Source organism: Rhopilema esculentum, chromosome 4 (genome assembly GCF_057945365.1).
Source record: "Rhopilema esculentum isolate cy_ngs chromosome 4, ASM5794536v1, whole genome shotgun sequence".
Classification (NCBI taxonomy): domain Eukaryota; kingdom Metazoa; phylum Cnidaria; class Scyphozoa; order Rhizostomeae; family Rhizostomatidae; genus Rhopilema; species Rhopilema esculentum.
In genome coordinates, this window is record NC_142818.1 from 7,366,578 (window position 1) to 7,388,785 (window position 22,208).

At 35.8% G+C, this 22,208-nt stretch overlaps 1 protein-coding gene across 1 annotated transcript; it reads left to right on the plus strand.

Annotated features, from left to right (window-relative positions):
- The first annotated feature begins 737 nt into the window (after positions 1-737).
- Positions 738-5,764, plus strand: LOC135691090 (uncharacterized). The gene has a single exon (XM_065208843.2). It carries the CDS (start codon positions 2,432-2,434, stop codon positions 3,404-3,406), a length of 975 nt encoding a protein of 324 aa, XP_065064915.1. The 5' UTR covers positions 738-2,431; the 3' UTR covers positions 3,407-5,764.
- The last annotated feature ends 16,444 nt before the right edge of the window (positions 5,765-22,208 follow it).

The following is a 22,208-nucleotide window of genomic DNA, read 5'->3' on the forward strand; positions in this document are numbered from 1 at the left end:
ATCGCTCCTTAAATGGAGAAAATATACTACTGTATATAAAAAACCCAATAGAGGAAGGGGTCGGAAGCCTACTCCCCTAGAAGTTGGTGCCAGTGAAATACATTTGTCGAGTTTGCTTTAAAATTGTTGCAAAATTTGTTTCTATGCTATTGCGAATAAATCTGTAAATATATATTCATTTATCATACATTTTTCTGCAAAATATAATAACCTTCCACCCTCTAATAATGGGATTGTGTATTTTGTTGAACCTCCAGAAGCAAACTACAAAGATTAACCAGAATGCAGAAAACACCAAACCTAGCCTTATTTGTCTTGGTGATTCCATTTAAAAAGTCTCTATTTGTCCTAGATTAAATTAAACTAAAATTACAATCAACCGTAAAAGGACCGTTTTCAAATGCTTGATAAAGATCCATAAATCATCTAAGTATTAGGCTATCTATTTACGAATAAACCCTACATACCTGAAACATCAGTTAAGTTTAAGTTTCTGTTTTTCTCAATTTTCCATGGAGAGTCAAGTTCACCATGGTTACTCTTTCCTTCTTTTATGTATGATTGCGGATATACTAATCCAATGAAAAGCGTTTTATTACTAAACGGTTTTATAACATAAAATTCGATTCAGTATTCATGCGCTAGAAATAGGACATTTCTACCTGGACATTACACGCCAATAAGCAAATAATTTAGCTCTCATAAAACTCTCGTCATGTGGTTATTTTCATTCAAAATTTTATATTTATTAAATTCTAATTTCGTTGAAAAGTGATGAAGACAGAAATATAGTTGAAAAGCTCATGGAAGCTTTCGATGTTCTTTGTCATATGAATTCTTTCATCATCAGCAACCGTAAAGTTCACGAACTTTCGCCGTGACCCGACATGAAGTTTCTCGAAGCAGAAAAGGAGAGCCATGTACTGCCAAAAGAAATAAACTGGGTACTGCATTCAATTGTCAACCATACTTCACTCTAATTCACAGAATTCTAGGCATTCAAAATTTGCACAGTTTTTGTCATTGATCCACCAATCCGATCCCTGTTGTTCCTTTAAAACAACACCCCCCTCCCACTGACCACACTGGTGTGGGAGGCTGCCACCGAAGATTGTTTGTAAAATAGATGAAATGGTAATCGAAAAGTCTCTTAATGTGGTTCCTGAAAGAGTAGGAGAGCTGAGCCCCCAAGCCCCGTCTCTGCCCTCCTTGCTCTTCTAAAGATATCGCAAAAGTGTACAAATTATTTACAATTCTAATCAGATTGAAAATAAACACCCTATATTATCAAATATGCAGCCAATGGCGCTAATCGAAGCAGAAAGGCCATGCCCCAGTGATGAATTCTTTAAAATGCCTGTAGTGACACAAATCAATTTATTTATTAAGTCGATACGTTGCAAACTTTCAGAAATAATATTCAGTCTTAACAGCGTAAGCATGTTCATGTCTCCAGGTGCCATCGCAAATGACATACTTTAGCTTCTATGATTTTTTTTTTTCATGAAAATTGCCGATATTGAAGCATGGATTTCTTCGCACCCTCAATCAAAGTGATAAATTTTGCAAATTGCCATTCACTTATGTTCAGGTATGAGCAGGTGCCAAAATAAAAAAGATGAAATTTTCGTTTTTATATGATGGCAGCAGCACTTCCCGCATGCACACCCCCCCTATTTCTTGCCTTCTCCTACAATCAGAACATGTGCATAGTGTGGCCGTGTCGGACCTGCCGCCGTATCCCCAAGGAGCCGTATGATTGGCTCATTTCTACCGTATGAATAATTGAAGCGAAATAATTTGCACGTTTTGGTTGGACGTGATTGTCATGCAAATGAGCCTGTCATGGTTCGTGTTATTTCATTTTCCCGCCTGTCAGCATCACGCCTAAAAAAGGCGTGTATTTATCTGAGGGAATATTAGTCATTCTCGACACTCGACTATTTGCGTCGTCATTCGGCTAGTCGCACTCCGCGTATAAAGTATCAAAGTTTGGTTGGTCGTAGCGCGGGTTCGTTTTATCAATACGGGGCATCGGTGAATGAGGACTTACTGCAGTCAATAAAGCGCTCGTATCGAATAAAGAGAAATAACCACAAGAACGTAAGTGTCGGAAAGACAATTCTTCGAAACATTTGCCAAGACAAACTCATTCTTCCAACCTATTCTTTGATCAGACTGAAACAGGCAGGTCAATAATCACTTGTGTCAAAAGACGTCTTTGACTCCGAACAATTCGTTTGAACACACAACTATTCAAGTTGAATTCTTTAATATCGCGCTATGCAGACAATAGTTGTTTGATCCTCTCTTGTCTAAGAACATTCAGTACATAGACAGGCAGTTGTTTTTTTATCATTCACGAGAAGGACATTGATTGTTGCCATCTTTAGCTGTGTGCTTTATTGACCCGAAATCAAAGTCAAGAATCATGGGAAAGACAGATATTCCTCCAAGCGACGTTACACATGTGAAAAGGCCAATGAACGCATTTATGGTCTGGTCTCGTGGTATGAGGAGAAAAATGGCTCAGGAAAACCCGCGTATGCACAACTCTGAGATTTCCAAGAGACTTGGCGCTATATGGAAAGGTTTGACAGAACAGGAAAAGAAACCGTTTATCGACGAGTCGAAACGTTTGCAAGCCGTCCATATTCAAGAACACCCTGACTACAAGTACAAGCCAAAAAGACGAAAGCCTAAACAGATAAAAAAGGATATTCTTTACAACTCATATCCAAATCCAGTTAGTGCTGCAATGATGGGAATGGACGGAAAATTTCCTGGTGCAATGGCCCAGCTACCACAAGGTATGAACTTTGGTATGAGCCACGCTAGTATGCAAGGGGGAGAATCTATGTATGCTAAATTAAATCAGGCTGGCAACCCATTTCACCCATCCATGGCACCAACATATCCAGTTATATATCCTAATTTTAACATGGGTAATATGAATATATCACAAAATGCCAGTGGCTCTCCTTCACCAAACTCAATGACAAGTCATAGATACCCGACAACGACCATGGTATCTGCGACAGAGAGCCCTGCCCACTCATACCGTAGCGACTACATGAACGGGGCTGCCAAGCATTACAGCTACCCAACACAACAAAGCCCCTACTCAAGTCCCCCAGTCCAACAGCAGCAGGCTCAGACACAACAAACCCAGCAATCAACCACACAGTTACGTTACCCTTCAGCTGAAGATCAGCAACGGTCCGTCATCTCATCGACTGATGCTGTAATTAGCAAGGCAAATTTAGGCGCTAGTACCACAACAGGCAGTTACACAATCACGTCCTCTGAGAACATGCATTCAACGTCCGTTAGTGGAGGGGCAAGGGTTTGGCAACCCCAGCAAGACGTTTCAAGGCAAGTGGCATATGTACCTGTGTTACTTTAGATGTAATGAATCTTTGCACTACATGACACTGGCAGCTTCGATGCTAACGATTTTGTGTATAGAACCTTAAAAACTGGGGCTTTCGTGTAAATGTCATTGTTTTTAGATATAAAGTGCTCTTAGATGTGGAGGCATGAGGTATTGTAAGTAGATTTTTACGTAACTGTCAACATGAACGTCTTTCGGCAGGTAGGGTTTTTATATCACTTCGATCAACCTGCACGCATTCAAACCATGCCGCCATTGCAAGGAGGTGAAAGAAAGCACGTGAGTGCACCTTTGCTTAAAACGAGCCAAGGTTTCTCTGTCCGAATCTCATTGTTGTGACTTGAATAGGGAAGGAACGTAACTATTTATGTCTTTTGTTTGAAGAAATACCCGTACTATATTACAGCTTTTTGTTTATGTGTTTTTAAACACAGGACATAACCACAAAATGCACAAGTGCTAGGAGATAGCAACTCGTTGAATCATTTTTCTGGTTAACAGCGTTCAACATAAACCTTTATAGGTAGCCCAACAAATAACGCTAGAGAAATTTCTTTCATACGTCATGAACAGAGTTCTTCCCATACAATAAGCCGTTTTGTTATTCTTATTAAGTTTGTTTTGATTGTTATTGCCGGCCTGATTCACTAAATGAATTTACGTCTTTCCTTTCATATTTTGAATACGGCCCTATGACACGCTTTTTTGGTTTAACGTACAAATGAAATCGCCCACAGGCAGGATTTTTATTGACAGAGCATTAATTGAGGAAGTGGAAGGTTGTGTGATTTAACAATTTTAAGCATGAACCTTGAAATGTTGATTGACACTTGAGATGGAGAGCAATCTTCTAAGGGCATTTGAAACATTCGGCTTTCTAGTTTGGACTCTTGTTTTAGTGAAGAATTTCATGCATGGTGATATTGAATTTATTTTTAGCATTAGAAAATTAACTATGTTTCTTTCCATGGTTATGAATTCAGCTAAAAAGTATTCACACAGAGCATTTTAATTCCTTTGAACTTTCCAAAGGGGAATAACAACTTTTTATGAAGAAACTCGGGAACTTCGTATGAATATCACAAAATAACACTAATTTTGGATTTTAAATCGCCAGAAAGAATTTGAACACGATAGTTTTTACCATGAGACATTTTTCTGTCTTTTTCAGTAATCAGACAACCGTGTTATGACATCATGAATTTTAGTACATCACTTAAGTCTGATGAGATAGCTTCCTTATATTTTTCGTGATATTATCCTAGTCAAAATCTCCTAATTTGCACATAGAGTCTGGAACGTTATTTTAACCACTTTATGGATGGTTTTATTGCTTCTTGCTTATGTGCTTGTCGTATTCGTACCAATCGAAAATTTGCTTCATATTAAAGTTTTAGTTATTTGAGTTCACTAAAGTTTTAAAAGTCTGAAATGACAAGGCAATCATTCAAAATTCATCGATCAAAAAAAACAAAAATTTTGTAGGTATATTTTCAAACTACAGGCATTTAAGAACAGCCAATCTGAAATCATGGTAGATTTTTGGCGGGCATTTACCCATGCACTTTAAAACCATGCAATTTCAATTCCATTGCTAAAATGAAGTAAGATAGGAGTCTTTCTTGTTCTAAGATAAAAACCAAAGCTTTCTGGAAATTGAATTAATGCAACTATTTTAGTGTTCCTCGGAAGTTTCCTTTATTAATGTATACTACTCCTTGGTTATTTGGTTAATTGGGGTTGTTACGAATTCCCAAAAGGGTTTTTGTTACAAGTCACTTGTCCCTGAACGCCTGGCAGAAATCGTATCGGAGACCCGTAGAAAAGTATACCCATTTCTTAAGTGCATATTTACAGAAGACTGTGGCTTACATGGTCAGCCACTTATAGGAGTACTGTATTTAGTGTAAGTCCGCTTTCCACGAGATTGTATTTATGAATTTACACAACCGTACATTTGTACCAGTATTTAATGTCACTATTTTGGTGCTCTTACGCAGCCAAGAAGTATTCTTGCATCGTCATTGTAGATTAGTTTATAGTAAAAAAGACTTTGTACATCCTTGTGTTTTGCGAGGGAACCTTTATTTTTTAATCAAGTCATTTTTATTTGAGACTCGTGTAAGTTAAAAGTTTTTGCATATTTGCTCTTAACGTCGCTAGATATAAATTTTCAAATGTGAAGCCTGCATGTTCAAAACATGAGGTCACGTGCAAGTTACAGGTTGGCAACCAGTACAACACACGCTTGTCATCGTTGCCTCATGATTTGAGTTGGAGGGCCTTTTCTAGTTTGGGATCAGCAGTAAAAATCCGAAAGTCGAAGAACAAATATTAGAAACAGAGATAATATGTTGATCTTTTCATTCATGCTCTGTTTTCTTTTTAGTGTTTAAAAACACAAGTAACATCTTGTTTCACAAATAACATGACTTCTGGTCTTGGCACAAGTTTGTAAACAACTTATTAAGAATCTATGCCCATCCATTTTTGAAGAAAACATATTCTCTACAATACAAAAAATTGTGCAGATTTGTATTCTTTTCCTTCGAGAAAATAAGAAAAAGATGCTAAGTTTCCTTGTGACGATTAAAACCGTTAAAAATGTCAATTTTCAATAATTGATTAGTGTTAAGTAATCTTTGGAGGTTTCCCTAATTCGGAGTATTATGCTCATCATCATAAAATCTAACCGCATGTGAAGGATACAAATACTGCCTGTCTTTTTGTGTGGGGCATTGCTACTTCTTTCAGTGAAATTCCATGAACATTTTAGAATAAATGGAACGCCAAAATAGCATAAATCATACATTTGTTCATAGTTCTGGTCACTTCTTCATTGAAGAAATACTCTAAATTTATTGTAATCTTTTCGAAGATTCTTTTTAAAACGATTTTGCTGAGCATTTAAATGTATGTTAAGGAACAGCTGCTGCCAGAGTTGGAGCTGACTGAAGTTCTCAGTAAGGTCACTTTTATCAAAGCAGTTGGCCCATAAGTTGCCTTTCTAAAAGGGTGGTTGCAGCACCTTTTATCAATCAGTTTACATTAATTGATTCGTTTACAGCAAGTGACACTTGACAAGCAAAGCCATTCTGAAAGTACTGCATACCAGCAATATTTTCCTTGTGCTTCCAGCATGGTCAGTATGAAATTGATTATGGCATGTTCGTTTCTAGGCAACAAACCTGTTACTGCTGGTATCCATTGCAAGTTTTGACGATGGTCTTTTCATATTCCCAAAGATGAAATTAATCATTTCATTCTATCCAAGTGTTTTCAAATAACAAAAGTTTTGTGAAAACTATTTTAAATGAATTCAATGTAACATCCTTTTGATTTCTGCTTGCCTACGGACATTTTCAGTAGCTTCAAACTCAGATCCAACATCGATGAATGTATAAGAGATTTTGCAAGTAAAAAGATTTTCTTACGTAATCACTGCTTGTGATCAGAATAAAATGAAAATACTGTCAACGTCTTATCACAAGCATTGATTCAAGGGTACACTCCTTTTTATAAGAGCCAGTAAATACAAGTTCAGACAGGCTGCTTTTAATTTTTCCAAACTTTTAGGCTGGCTGGATTGTTTTTAATTTGTTCACAGCGTTAAGCAAAATTACAATTTACAGTACAGCTTCAACTGGTTCTTAATATGTTCTTAGCGTTTGGCCAATTTTGAGTCTCGTGTTCTTATAAATTTGTTCTTATAGAAAAGGGTGCATCTTATTTTGGTTTCAGGAAGTACCAAAGGCAGTTATTTCCAGCATCCCAGACTGTGTTGATTTCTATTTTGTCTTGATCTTTTCATACAAAACGAAAATTTTATTTCCAATGCCAAAATCCCCATCTTATGTATCTCTGCTCTGTATGATAAATAATGCCTTTATTCATTATGCACGATAAAAGGTACTCATCAGTATCAACATAATGATAATAACCTACGAAAATCGTTTTTTCACTTTGATAACAATGCATGATAATATTTTCTCAGTATATGGTCAGATTCGATAGACTGGTTTCAAAAAATCGTTCAGTTCAACCTTTTTGTCGTTCTTGCCACAAATTTTATGGCCCTAAAATTCAAATAAGTAGTTGGCTTGTGAACAGGCTTTTGTAAACTTACTGCTACTGAAGCTTAAAGATGTTTTGATTTTTAATAGTAAGTCTTTTAAAAACTATCCAGTATTAAAACGGTATTTCAATATGTGACGTATTTTCAATATCTGACGTGTTACCACGAGGTAGTGGAAACTATAACAATTCATCTAACAGTGTAGAAGCAAATTGACGATAAATAAACAAATAGAAAGCTTGACTATGAAGCTTGGAGCTCTGACAGTGCTAATGTTTGCCAGGAAGGTAAACATCTTCTGTAAACTGCGGCTTTCATTCAGTGTGCTTGCTGAATGAATGACCGTCCCCTTACCAAACAAATGAATTAGAAATACATTTTTAGTCCATGTGGCTACAAATGCCTTCGAACAGGCACCGCGCAGCCATTGGGGTAGCGGGGGCAATAGCCCCCTCCCCACCTTTTTGCAATAATAGGCTAGAAAATGTTTTACAAGGTTTACTCTAACGCAACTTTGGATAGTGCATGTGTTGGATATTTTCTATGTGTTTTTATCTTGTTTAATGACATGATGCATTTTCTAACTTGGTTAGCTTGGTGTTTTATTACCTTTCTTAAAGTTATTGATATCTTCTTTGAACCAGACTGTTTCAATAAAAATTCAATGTGAATAGGCAAGTATTTTAAAAAATGAGCATTTTCTGGCCTCAAAAGTTTCGGGCACGCCCATTTCAGCACCTCCACTCTTGACTGGTGCGCGGCTCTTAGACTTGCATCCATGCTCTATTTGTAGTCTGTTCTTCTAAACCATGTTATCAAATATATCTATATTTATAGATTTGTAAACAATGGTTTCTACCTTTTCAACATGAAATAAAACAAACAATTATTGAACCACACCTTTTACTGAACTGATTGCACTGCCGTCGGAACGAAATTCATATTGGGGGAGGGGGGAGGCTGCCCATTGTTTTCTTTTTCATTCACTACACTGTTATAAAGAAAACATACTGCAGTTTGACAAATATTGGGGGGCTCCAGCCACCCCCCAGCCCCCCCTCCCCGATTCCGACGAGCCTTGATTGCCAGTATGATTCTTTTCTTATTGTCCCTTTGTGATCAAGGGAAGAAGATTCATTTATTTTTAAGATCTGCGTGAGAGGTCTTTCAAATTCGATTGCGTTTATTTTTTCCGACATCAGTAAATATGGAATCAGTCGCATCTGAGATCAGTGATAGAGGCTAGGCAGCACAAAACTAGGCCGTTTTAAAATAGACTTGCTACAATTATATGAAGAATGGCTAGCTTGGGCCCCAGACTCTATTGCAAAGGGCCTGGAGCTCAGACTAACGATGACGTATTGTAGCTACTGGCCGTGGACGTCATGATTCCAGACCTCTTGTTGATGAGACCAAAACTTATGTTTTGTTGAGAACCAAATATCTTGAAACCGAATGTTGATGAGACCAGAGATCCTGATAACTTCTTAAATCCGTAAGGAAGGAAAATACTGCGTTTTGCTGAAAAATCTGCTTTTATGAAGATATAAATTTCACTTTCCTGGAGTCAGCTGAAGCCATCTGAATATAATGGGCACCATTGTCTCTAAAGCAAGAAAAAGTACAAACTATCTATTTTAATTCTTGGTCAAAGTACCAGCTTTGTTGTTGCAAAAAATTCGTACTGTTGTTTTTGCCATATTTTTTGCGAGGGTCTCTCTTGTTCTTCTGACAGCACGAATTTCTTTTTATTGGGTGAATCAATTTCCAAGCAATATATTTTCTTGTCTAGCAAAAGCCTGACTAATTGGCTCAACTTTACTATGAAATAAAAAACAAAGATATTTTGTAAAAAATAGTTTTGTTCTCTTGCCCACTCGTTATGTTCTTTTTCCCTATGTTTGCATCTTTTCGCTCTCCTTTCCTCTTAAGATAAGAGCCCCCTCCTCTCGCTTTGATTATTTGGAAATTACTGACTGTCCTTTGCACAAACTATATGACAAAATTGTTAAATTTTTTAGTCAATCTGTTTGTAAGCGTACATTTGCATAAATAGTACATTTGTTAGAGGAGTCTGTTTTGGAAGATAGGAAGAAAAGTTCTTCCTATTCGGGGTTTCTTAAAACCTTGCCTATCAGTAAAGTGCTTGTTTACGTATCATATCACATTCCCCTGGCTACTTTTATTTCAAGACCCTAGTTAAAATTTCATTTACGAAATTTTTATCAATGTTTTATGTACGAATTACAATTGTAATGCTTTAAAGCCAGTTTTCTCAAAACAATTTTGCTAAAGCTGTCTCTCAAACATTCAGTGCAAAAATGTCTGGTATCTAGAAAATAATTGATTGAAAATGTATCATGTTTGCAATAGATCGGTATATTAGATCAGCTTATTCAGTTTCAAGTCATAGAACTATAAAGTTTAGGTTGAAGATTTTTTTAGATGATAGATAAAAGTTACAATTTTTACTGTTTTCCATTTTTTGTACAACGCCATGGCTTATACGTCTCAGTTAAGAAAAAAAATCAGAAAAGAGTGTCTTGCTCTTTTTTGAAGTTTTTATGTGGCATCCATAAGAAAGTTTCAAATGATTTTGCCTAACTTCGTTCATGTTACAGCTACTCGAAAGTACACGGGGATTTTGTAGAGAAAAAGACAATTTCTGATTTTCGTAAAATTGTCACATTTTAAAGGTTTACCTAACAAGCTGCCTTGATAAGACTTAAGAGTCTTTAAAACCCCCCAACCTTCCTCCTGGCCACGCAGCTGCAGGGGGCACGGGGGCTGTGCCACTGCTGCAAAATGAAAGTATTGACGACAGCTATCCCCCCTAGCTTTTCCAAATGATATTTTTAAAAGCTGGCATAATTATATTTCTGTGAGCTTGATTTATTCCAAATATATCTGTTTGTTATATATCTGCTCTCTTGTTTTAAATCCTGCCCAATCTCCAGCTACGTGGTTTGTTGTCCTCGAAATTTTCCATTTATCCTTTTAATTAGTCTTTAAAATTTGTCAGAGAAAAAGTTTAAGCAAACGGTAAATCCTCGCTTTTTACATACTTTTGTGTCAAGTTATGCATTGGCCCTCCGCAAAAATGCAGTATCATTGGACAACTTTCCCCGGCTTACAGCCGTGGGGCTGAATTGTTTTCTGGACTCTTATAAGACTGATGCAGGCCGAATTACTGCTGGGTTTGTTTTACTTCAATGCCAAGCTTGCAGATGACAGATTTTAATTTTCTTCATATAAATCATATAAGTAAAACTTCTTCGCTGTAGATAAAACAATAGCTGCAGGTCTCTTGATAACTAGTTATTTCTCGCAAAAGGGTTACCTCTTCAAGAATCCTTGGTGTGGTATGGTTATCTAGAAGACAGAAAAGAGCTGTCTACCACTCATAGGCCTGTTACAATTTTTCAGCATTTAACTATTTGAATGCATGAATTAAAAGCAGTGGTCGAGGTGGCCCGATGCTATCTTTTTTTACAAAGTGGATTGCTAAGAAATTGTTCCTATGAACTTTTGTAACTGCATACTAATCAATAGGAACAAATTGTTCTATTCAAAAAAGTTTTACCTGCTATATGACATTTTTCAATATTTATCGTGATTGCTCATTTCCTAATTAGAAATCTGGATCATAGAACAAGACAGGGATGCAGCTCACACCATTAAAAAAGGTCGTTAGACACACTGTCTGTGTGGTTTCCTTCTCAAGCTAAGCCCGGCAAATGTTAAAAACTTGGATTTGATGCTTAGCGCACTGAAACGATTCTTTGCGCTCATGTGGCGGCAAACGTTTCGCGCCAAGAATAAAGGCTTTCGGTATGAGCCTCACAAAAGTCGTTAGGTATTAACTTGTTTGATGAGCCTTGTTCTCGGCAAATGACAATTTCACATTGGAGGATGTTACGCTAGCGACGCCATGCTCAAACGACTTATAAGTTTGCCTTGACGCGAAAACCAAATCATATCGTCCTATCGCAAATTGCTATTTCTTGTTGTGTAATTAAGCCGTCACTACTCATTCCTGATTTTAATTTTTGACACTCGGCCAACATCACAGCCTCGGTTCTGTAAATATTATTCTATCCGTATGTGCGTTGTCCATCCCAATTTAGTTTTAGCCTGACTTTCAAATAGCGGCAAGGAAATCACAAAGGAACTGAAAATATAACAAAGGCATACACGGGGATTTATTTGATCTGCTAGGAGAAAGATTTCCTTTTGTCTCTCTTTGTGCCATGCTTTTGGGGGATTCAAAGGGAATGTTGTTCTTACGCGATTTGTAACCGCCTTGCCTTTTGTCTCCCGAATGAATCGAGCAGCTCGCCTATTGAAATTCGTTTAAAATTTCTTTGAAAATAATTGAATAGGTCTATTCTTGACGCAGTGAAGCATTTAAGCCTATAAGCCAGAATATTGCTTATTCGATGTGATCGCCTTGTTTGTGGTATCCTATCTCCGTGTCTATAATTAACATCGAGTGAACATTATAGCCCATGCTAAGCACGACCCAAAATCAATCCTCTATATTCATGCCAAAATCATGCCAATTTTCTGCTAATCTTATGGAGTTTCCAGCGTTAACGACACGGACGCGCGCCAGTTCTACGCAAAAGAGCACTGATATTCAGAAATTCTTTGCGTCAACATCCTTAAGTTCAATTAAGAACATAAGCTGTTTTGTCTTCTTCTGTGAGAATAATAGTTGATTTGAACCGGCTTGATGGGAGGTATAAAAGGCTGCTTATGACCACTGGGTCATTGTGCACGGATTCAAAAACAACAAAAAATCACTTCCCAAAAGTCGTTTGTCTTCTGACTTAAAATAAAATAACTGGGTTGCTTCTTTATGTTTTCTTTTGAAGGGCATTTAATTATATTAGAGATATTCTTTTGGAAATGACGTCATTCCATTCAATGCAACGTTATTAACTTTGCATATCTTTGTAAATGTTCAGGCGTAGTCTGAAAGGCTGACAGGGCTCACAAATTGATTACCTGGGAGGAAAGAGAAAAAGCTAGGTAGCTATTGAGCATTCCAACAATGTATACATTTATCATCGTAGCTGACGTCGCTCAATTGAAGTGAATAAGTGACTCCAATTGTGGTGACTCAGGCTATAATGCTTGTAAGATACCAAACTATTCAATCAGGCTTTAGAATCAGTCCAACTTTGCTTACAGGCGCAAATATTCTAGCTAGCCAAAGGCATAGGTTAGAAATATTTTTCGGGGTCGAAGTTTTCGGGGTATGATAAGGTCTTGGCAAGAATGGGCCGACTCTTTTTGCTGGGAACTTTTGGGTGAAGAAACCCGGGCAAACACTCCTACTTGAAAATTTCATCTCTTGAACAGTCAATACTATATAACCTATGATTTTAATCAGTTTTTTTGTCGTAACACAAAGTACTTTTTACTCGTGCCTTTTCAGACAATATTTGACGTGACTGTACCCAGTAAATATTTTCATTACGAAGCTTCATAACGGAGCTTCTGACGCTACACAATTTTTTATTTATGAAAAACTGGTCTATAGAAACTAGCACATGAATACCCAAAAATTTAAAAAAACTTTCGCACTAAGCTCAAAAAAATTAAGAAACTGTGAAATTTCCATTTTTCAAAAAGAGTTCAAGAGTTTTTATTTTGTCTTTTTCTTAAAAAGATAGCATATTACGAGGGGCAATTCCCTCTTGAAAATAGCGCACGAGATTTTCCCTAAAACAAAAGGATTTCCTGGGATTTTCAGATAAGACAATAGGATTTTCACAAAAGGTGTACGGGATTTTCTTAGAGCGATTTGCCCCTCGCTATAGAATTTGATCTGTATCGTTTTTATGTGACGATCTGCGTTTTTATTCGTCTAAAAATGTTCAATTTCAAAACAATTAGGCAATTTTAGGTCCCGAAATAAGAAACCAACTAAGTAACTTTTAGTGATAAAATGCCAAATTAAGAAACTTTAAGTACTTACTGCTGATCCCACTTTCTTATAAAATAGAAAACGTCAAATTGGAAAAAGAATTGTTTAGCTTTTAGGCTAAAGGCCAACCATCCTTATTCAATGTTAGGAGGTTCTAACAATATTTTTCTCTGCTCGCAGTTCAGTTAATCACAGTTTAGTTTTGAAATTTTAATTCATGTCAAAGATGCATTTCGCTGACCATTTAAATTTCCCATTGGTTGGACTACACAATAGACATTGTTACGTATCCAATCAGCAACGTAAGGCTAGTTCTCAATGTTTTTTCGGTCATCTTGCTGCAAAGCCTCTGAACGGTTGAATGACGGGACATGTGCCTTTAAACCATAGGAGTTAACTAACGTACATTTAACTCCTAGCTTATTTTAAAGGTAAAGCTTTTCTCTCTTTAAAGAGGAGGGCAATAGTCAGTTTGAAACAATGGAAAATGACTGGGGCTAATGGGGAGATTGCCCCCTCCTGTAGGTATAGAAAGAACCGGAATTAACTAGAAATTAAGAATCATTGAAGGTGGTAACATATAAGTGATAATTTGTACATAGAATTTTGTATTGAGATGAGTTTTTTAAAAAATGGGCCTTCTGAATAATTAGACTAATCGAGGAGAGACCACATCCCTTCAACTGTAAATTAATATTCAAATTTTGCAGCAGAGGCTTTTTGGGTTTTGCTCTATCAGGGCCTAACCGATATTACGACAAAAGGGTTTTTATTTTTGAGCATGGTTTGAAAATTGGGCAAGAAAGAAATCTTTGTAGGGCCTAAAATGTCAGCTTATCTAACAAAAATTTGTGTGACTGAAAAAAATGGAAACCAATCACCGACCATTTTGAATTAGAGTATCTTAAAAAATTGCACAAACATAATCTCTGGTTCATCAGGCAAATGCAAAAAGGCCTTAATTTAGGCGATTAGCTTATGATTGTAGCCTATAACGCCCCTGGCAGGCAATATAGCAATACCGCTACCTCGACCTATTAAGAAAGATGATTTCTGGTAATGTTGATATCAGGGTCAACGGCGCCAGTTGTTTTTTAGAAGTGTACGTCTTCATTGAATTCATTTCAATGTATATTGAATTTCATTCAATTAAATTTAATAAGCTGCTCCATTATCTATTTCATTCCCTTCTTTTTGACCCTCCGCAACATTGCTTAATTTGCATTTGACATGGCACATGGCTTTTGTTCTCAGGCATTGATAGCGTAACATAAGATTGTTTGTTATAACGGGATTTCGCGGGGGTATGCACCTCCTGGATCTGGACATTCCTAGCAAAAGATTTGCAGTCACACCCTAATTACTTTCAAAAATAAAAACAGCACACTTTTGAATGTGTAAAAACAAAAACCTGTTTATAAGTTGCAAAAAAGCATCTTCGAACGAAGTCAAATTATGTTTGCCTATTGCCCAGCTGATATTGGTTATTTTGAAATTTTACTGATTGTATGAAAGGAATAACGCTCAAGAACAACTTGTTGCAAATAGCAATGACTAACTTCAGTGGGCCAGAGATGTTTCCAAATTAGAGAATTGATAATTTCACTGAAGAAATTTTAAAAATTAATTCTCGAGTTGTTTTCATTTTGTAATAAAGGCTGCTCACTGGTTTTAGTGTCTCAAATCTCCAAATTCTTGTAGAAGAAACTGAGAAAAGATGGCTTTCTGGTTTATTTCAATATCTTTTTCTTTATTTCATTGTCAAAAGGTGGCTGCACAGCCTCGTATGGAGAGTTCACTTTTATTATATAGAGTTCTAAAGTGTGACGTCACCAAAAACCTATTTTTAGAATTTTTGAATTTTAACTACATAACATAAAAGATCACTAAGAAATACTTCCAATTATGCAAAGTTATTCATATATGTCTAAAATCAGTTGAGATATTGCCAATGAAAGACTTGAAGTTTGCTAACGAATCACTGTTATTTTGGCTCTGTTTGTTATGAACAGAGACCAAAATTAAGAGGTTTGATGGGGAAGGAGCCAATGCACATGTGGTCATATCTCAGCCAATTCGTAGAACATTTGATTGATTTTGCATATTTAGAGGTATTTCATGATACTCTTTCAGGCTATTGGATTCGAATTGTAAAAAGATTTTTGTGACGTCGTTTCAGCATATAACAATGTCATAAAATTACGTTTGAAAAAAAACAAGACAAAATTCAGCCGAAGTAAGTTCGATGCAATAAAATTGAAAGACCGAAATAAATGTATGCAATTTAACACAGTGCGTTGCAAATGATTGCAGTTCTAGAAATGCCATATTAGTATCTTTACAACTATTTTACAGCAGACGTTTTGGAACAGCCTCTTTTAGGGTTGTAGCTTATTTCAGACAACAGTTTTGGAGCCATAAGCAATTATTTGTTCCTTTAACAAAGCATATATGGCTCTTTATCCTTGTTTTCCTCATTCTAAATCAAGGGAAGATTAGCATTTGCTTTTGATTCCTCTTTATCTAGACTGTCAATAGTTGCTTACAAGAAACATTTTTAGCTGTACAAGTACAAATGAAAATATATTGATTTTTAAATGAAAATCGGCGAATTAATCTATAAATGCTAAGAGGGCAATAAAATAAAAAATTCAAATTTTGGACAATATCTACTATTGCATTGCAAATGATCTGTTTATTGAAATTTGCGGTAATTTTGGTTAATGATATTTGAATTTCTTAGCACAGTGCAATTTTTTATTAGCCGATAGATTTCCTAGCTGGGCTACTGGCTGGAGGCTGAGCCACGCCCGAGCTGTTCTTTTTATTGCTGGAGGTATTTGATTCTTGCCATAGTTTTTTAAGAGTCTCATTTTCGTAGCAAAGCACATTTAGTTTATGCTTAAATTAAACTTCTTCTGCACAGTTAGACGGTGTTTATCAGAGATGCCCTGCCAGTGCCAGCTATTGATAGCTTTGATCGATTTGTAAAATAGCAAAACAAATATAGATCTAAGTTTTTTCAACATCTCCTGTTTTAGAAGTAAGTAAATCACGCAAATCCAAGCACACGAATGCAAATTGTACATTATAGCAGATCGGACTTTGGGGCCGTTACTCGCAAACCAGGAAGTCTCATTCAAATTTGATACTTGCAAATTTTTCTTGACAAATGTTGGATGAAATTCTTATCGATCTTGATTATATCAATTAAATTTTTTGCCTTGTTTTAAAAATACTCTACCTTATCGTATAAACACCTTTTTGATAAGAACCAGAAAATTTTTGCGAGGCTCGATGTTCTAATTTTTTGGATAATTTGAGGCTCGTGCGTTCTTAATATTGTTTTTATTTGAACATTGATCTTTCTACATTTAAAGATATCACTGGTTGTTTTTAAAACCATTAAATGAAAGTTTTGCAAAAAGTTTTTAGTTACTGTAAAATCACTTAAGAAGGGGTTTTACCGAAGTGAGTTCGTAGGTTGTTCGCAGAAACGTACACGTTAAATACGGCAAAAAATGTTCTTCAATTCTCTTGTAACGGCAAACACGATTACTGCAAAGTAGCGACAAGACACACCGGGTTCGACAATCTTACGGCAAGACTTAACCTAACTATAAAACAACCTCTTATATACCCTAAGATGAACCCTAAAAATAAGAGTTATGTAATAAAGACGCCGATGCAATCACAGTGCAATGACGTAATTGTCACGTAATATCGTTCGTGTGGAGACCCTGTGTCGTACCATTGTACTGTTGGTTCATTGGTAAAATCTGCTCTGTTTTGTTAACACGAGAGATAATTTTCTAAGGCGCGTTTAGTTCATCTTATTTTCCATCAAAGGTCAGACATGTTTTTTCTTATAAATCGAGTCTTCATTTTCTTATAAAGTGTCTTCTTATGAAAAAAGAGTTTATTCAAATTGGCGACGGAAGAAAATTTTATCAAAGTTGCTATGTATTTCTCATTTATCACATATGGTTGCTAAGAAACAGATGGTCGACTTAATCAGTACAAGATTGTTAAGATCGAGATCAAATAATTTTGTTTGACGTGAGGTTGCAAGCTCAGCTGTTCAAACTCGGCATACCGTTTTGAATCAGATTTTCTCAATACTTGCTCATCTATCGAAGAACTAAAATTTAATGTCTGTCTCAGGTGTCCTGACTTTTCAAAGCAGAAAACAGTAATGAAATTTGCCTAATTATTTTACACATGAAAGTAAACGAAAAGGTTGATGACTTCTTGGTGCAATTTTTTGCACTCAGAATCGGTTAGATGCTTTGTTGCATATTTCATTCAAGAACCAGTAGCAGAATCCAGGTGCTTTGAAATGTTTTTGTGTGTTTTTGGTGTAGGAGTGTAGCAATTTTACAAACCTGGCTAAGATCAGAAATTGCTTATGAATATTCAAAGAAAGATTTTTATGCTTTACAGTTGTAAGATCATTTTGAATTTTTAATGATTAGCCTTTGATGTATGTAAAACAAATAAATCTCATCTATGCACCTGTATCCGGATTTCATTCCAAGAAAATAAAGATAAATCAAAGCTTTACAAAGCCTTGTGAATAATTTAGCTCAACGCCTTATGGAATGTACTTTATTTTCATAGAAAAGAACTCAGACTGAATAATAGAGAGGGTATTTAGCTCAGAAAAATGTTTTCGTTGGATACATTCTTTTTTCTGCATAAGCACACCGATGCATGGTCTGCCAAGAAATTAAGTAAAATGAAGAACATGCCCTTTCTCAGATTAAAATGAGTAAATAAGCAAGTTTTTCAAATTTCTTTCCATATCAACCTTTAGATGTAAATTGGAGAAAAATAATTTTTTAATTTTCCCCCTATATCAACGAAGCAGAACAGGCCTTAATAGCAAATTATCCCTTCCTTCTAATAATGTCATTTAAAGCTAGTATATCAATTTTCAAATAGGAACAATATTGAGACCTACCCGAGCCTGTGATAGCATGTTAACAGATTCTATTTTGTGCTCAGAAATTGTGAACAAACGAGGAATATTACATAAATGGGTATATCAGCATGTTTCTTTTAAAAGAATTTGTTCATGTTACAATCTGCTAGATTGCTAGATTATCTAACAATGATTTCCTCTTTTTGAGTCACAAGGGAACATTTTTGGCCTAGCTAATTGATAAGAGCTCAAGTCTGTTTTGCATTTCCCTTGGAGAAAACAAAAAAGCAGTTCTCAGATTGTTCTTTTTTCGTGTCCCTATCAAGCACTATGTAGCAATTGGTCACATGTTAATGTAGCTTTTGCTGAAGGCGCCTACCGAATGTTAACTGGCAAAAGTTTGGGAAACCTTCTCGGTAGTGTTTTACCCTTTGGCAATTTGGTAGGACAACAATAAAAGCATTAAGACACACTAACGTTTAATTGATTGGCGCTGACGTCATAGCCTTTTGAAATCAACATTTGGTGGAGACATGCTTGGCATTCTGGAAGGTCAATATCAAGACAGAGCTATGCCGACAATTCCCATCAATATTAGAAGGAAGTTTCTTAAAATAGATTATAGTAATTGGCTTTTTCAGACCGTGAATTCAAATTGCTGAAAATCTGACACTGTTGCTACAGGCATTACACCTCAGCTGGAAAAAACATCAAGAAACGCCTGGCTAAGATAAGAAACCATTTGCGTAAAAAATTGCAGTGATTGTAAAAAACCTCTGGCAAATGTTTTTAGTAGACTGCACGGTTGCCAGAATTATTGGACACTCGACTGGACACTTAAACATGGCTCTCTGCCCTTATACCGGCCCCTGCCCTTATTCTTGGCTCCCTCTGTCTACAGGGTTCCCACCCTCTACCGGTCCTATCCGTCTACACGATTCCCTCCCTCTATAGGGCTTCCTGTCTTTGATAAGGCTTCCTGCCTGAAGGATTTTTCCAAAAACCATAGCCCAAGCACATTTTGCCCTACACGGGTCACCCACTCCTCTCAAGTAATTTGGAAATGATAATGTGTTGTTGGTTTTTTCCAATTCTTGTATTTTAAACTCAAACTCAAAACTCTTGTCTAAATTCAGAAAGATCTCACCAAAAATTTTCCTAATACTACATATCCCTGGGCACGTAAATTGTATAGTGCTAATCCGTCTGCTGCAATTTTAAAGATTATCATTAGTATAAAGAAGTGTCTTTCGCCGACCTTCCGATACTCTACTAAATGTTGCCTATTTTTGCATTACTATTATAGCTCTGTTTTCCAACGACATTGCTACAGATAACATTTTCCAGGTTCCTTTGAACCAGATATGTCCCAAAAAGCACCCTAGATTGACCTAGACGACAAAGAAAATAACAAGATCTACCGAAAAATTGACACATTTAGGCCAAATACTTCACTTAACTATGCAACTCTTAGACATTGGATGACTGCAAAAATGGTTGCAAACATATCTGTCATAGCACTGATTTCCATTTAGGAATTATTGCAAAATAATGTTTAATAAGTTTAATCTTGAATTACGCTTCCCATCTGTCGTGGAGTTATATTTCTTCCTTTTAGTAATCAAACTTTTATCCTAATTATTATCTGCAAGAGAAAATATTTCTTATATTAAAAAAAAAAGGGGGGAGAAAAAAATTCTGAAAATCCTGCTGTTGCCATAAGTATTATTATATTAGGCCCTCATTCAAATAAACCTCTTCCTTATGATAGAGTTTAAGTCTCTTATTTTGCTGTTAGATTTAGGAAAAATTGTTTATTGATGACAGCATACCTAAAGTGCTTTTGAAATAATGCACCTCTATGTTGTCTCATAAAATTCAAGAATATTTTTATAAACTTCAATTCTCCAGCTTTTGGCTCATGAATCTTTCTTTATTCTTTTCGCCTGGGAGAAAGACCCCTTGTCGCACCTAAAGAGGATCCAATTTTGAATAAGCAACATTTTGCGGCTTATTTGAATCACTATCATATTTTTATTTCTGTAATAATACTGGTAAAGAATTTAATATTTGTTACAGACATGATAATTGATTCTGTCAAAACGTTTAGTGAACAGTGCAATGTCGTTGGAATAAAATTGACATTAGCGGAGGCAGAAAAAACAGCTTCCTTCCCCCGCTTTCGACGAGTCTAGAACACAAATCCTGCAGAGGTCTGTTGGTATATAAGAAATGATATACATTTACAGATTTTTTAAAAATGTGCTAGAAATCCTTCATCACTGATAGAGAATATTTCTTGAAAATTTACCTCCAAAGAAAGCCCCCTGGTGGAGGACATGCTTGGAGTCATTTTGACCCAGGATTACCTTATGAAAAAAAAGGACAAGGTTTAATACTTCTAGTGCGTGCAGGAAGGTGTTGTGTGGTGCTTAAGGTTACATTATCCTTTGAATTAAATGTTCTCATGGACTGTAAGTAGCATTTAGATATAATCTCAGTTCGCCAGAAAAAGGCTATTCTATTTATACTGATCTGAGATCTGAACTGGTGACGTGACTGTCATGTTCTGCGCACATATGTTCCATTGATTACAATTGATACCTTAATGGTGAAATTCAATTTCTTTTAATTATTGAAACAATTTATTGAAACAATATCAAAAATCATTATAAAGCAGTGCACATTGATCGCTGCATTTATGGATGATATAAGTGCCCTCAAGTTTCTTAAAAGACGGGATGTTCAAGTTCAAGTTATATTATATTCATCGGGTAACTGGTTTTAAATGAAGTTCAGCAAATAATTTCAGGGCATTTCCAATAATTGTTATTATCTATATTTGAAGCAGCTTTTATCTGTTATATTAATTAGGAAAAATTTCTCACTAAATAGCCTCAAATAACAACATTTTACAAAAGGAACCTCTTGTTCATCGGAAAATGCTGTTATACATGGCTTTTTACTTACCTATTAACTTAGGCTGTCCCCAGAAATGGCAAAAGATGCCCTCTTCTACGAAAGAATTCTCTTCGAATCTATTGCAAAAAGCGACAAAAGTGATCTAACAGCAGTTACAAAATAGTTGAATTTGTTTATGAAATCCCATCCAAAATTGAAGAGATCCTTGCTTTTACCATTTATTTAACAGCTTGGTAAATAGGTTTCCAAAAAGATCATGCCACAACTATTTTTAAAATAGCCTGGCGTTATAAAATACATCTATCTGTGCATGTTCAGCTAAATGTGTTACAAATTGACTAAGATTTTTCTAGTTGAGCACATGAGATATTTTTCTCATCAATCCCTCAAGCTTGGAATTGGTTCTAGAATCTATGAACCAAGCAAAAGCAACAGTAATCCAGTAGCAAAACTCACTTTTTTCACTTGCTTTCTCACTTAAGTCACATCACAACAAACTTGCAACAGATTTTGATAAAAAGTAAACAATTCTAGGACACAGATATTTTGAAAATTTTTCAGGTATTAATATATGAAAACAAGCCAAAGGAGGATTGAATATTTTTTAAGCAAAAAGTTGCAAATATTTGGAAGATGTTTGATAAAAGGAAAGTTTAAATACGAAATATAATCAAGAACAACAATTGAGAGCAACCAAATTGGAACTGGACTACTATTCTTGTTGTAAGAGGAAGATACAGATAAAAAAATAAATGAATATTAAGAAGAATAGGAAGAAGGAGAAAAGAAGAAGAAGAAAATAAGAAGAATACGATGATGAACAAGTGGAAGCAGAAGGAGATTATGAAGAAGAAGAAGAAAAAGTAGTAGAAGAAGAAAAGGAAGAAGAGAAGAGGATAATGAAGAAAACGAAGAAGAAGATAATGAAGAAGAAGAAAAAGAAGAAGACAATGAAGAA

What these genes read in the sequence shown, in the direction of transcription:
- LOC135691090 (XM_065208843.2), top strand. Translation starts at nt 2,432, where the DNA reads ATGGGAAAGACAGATATTCCTCCAAGCGACGTTACACATGTGAAAAGG.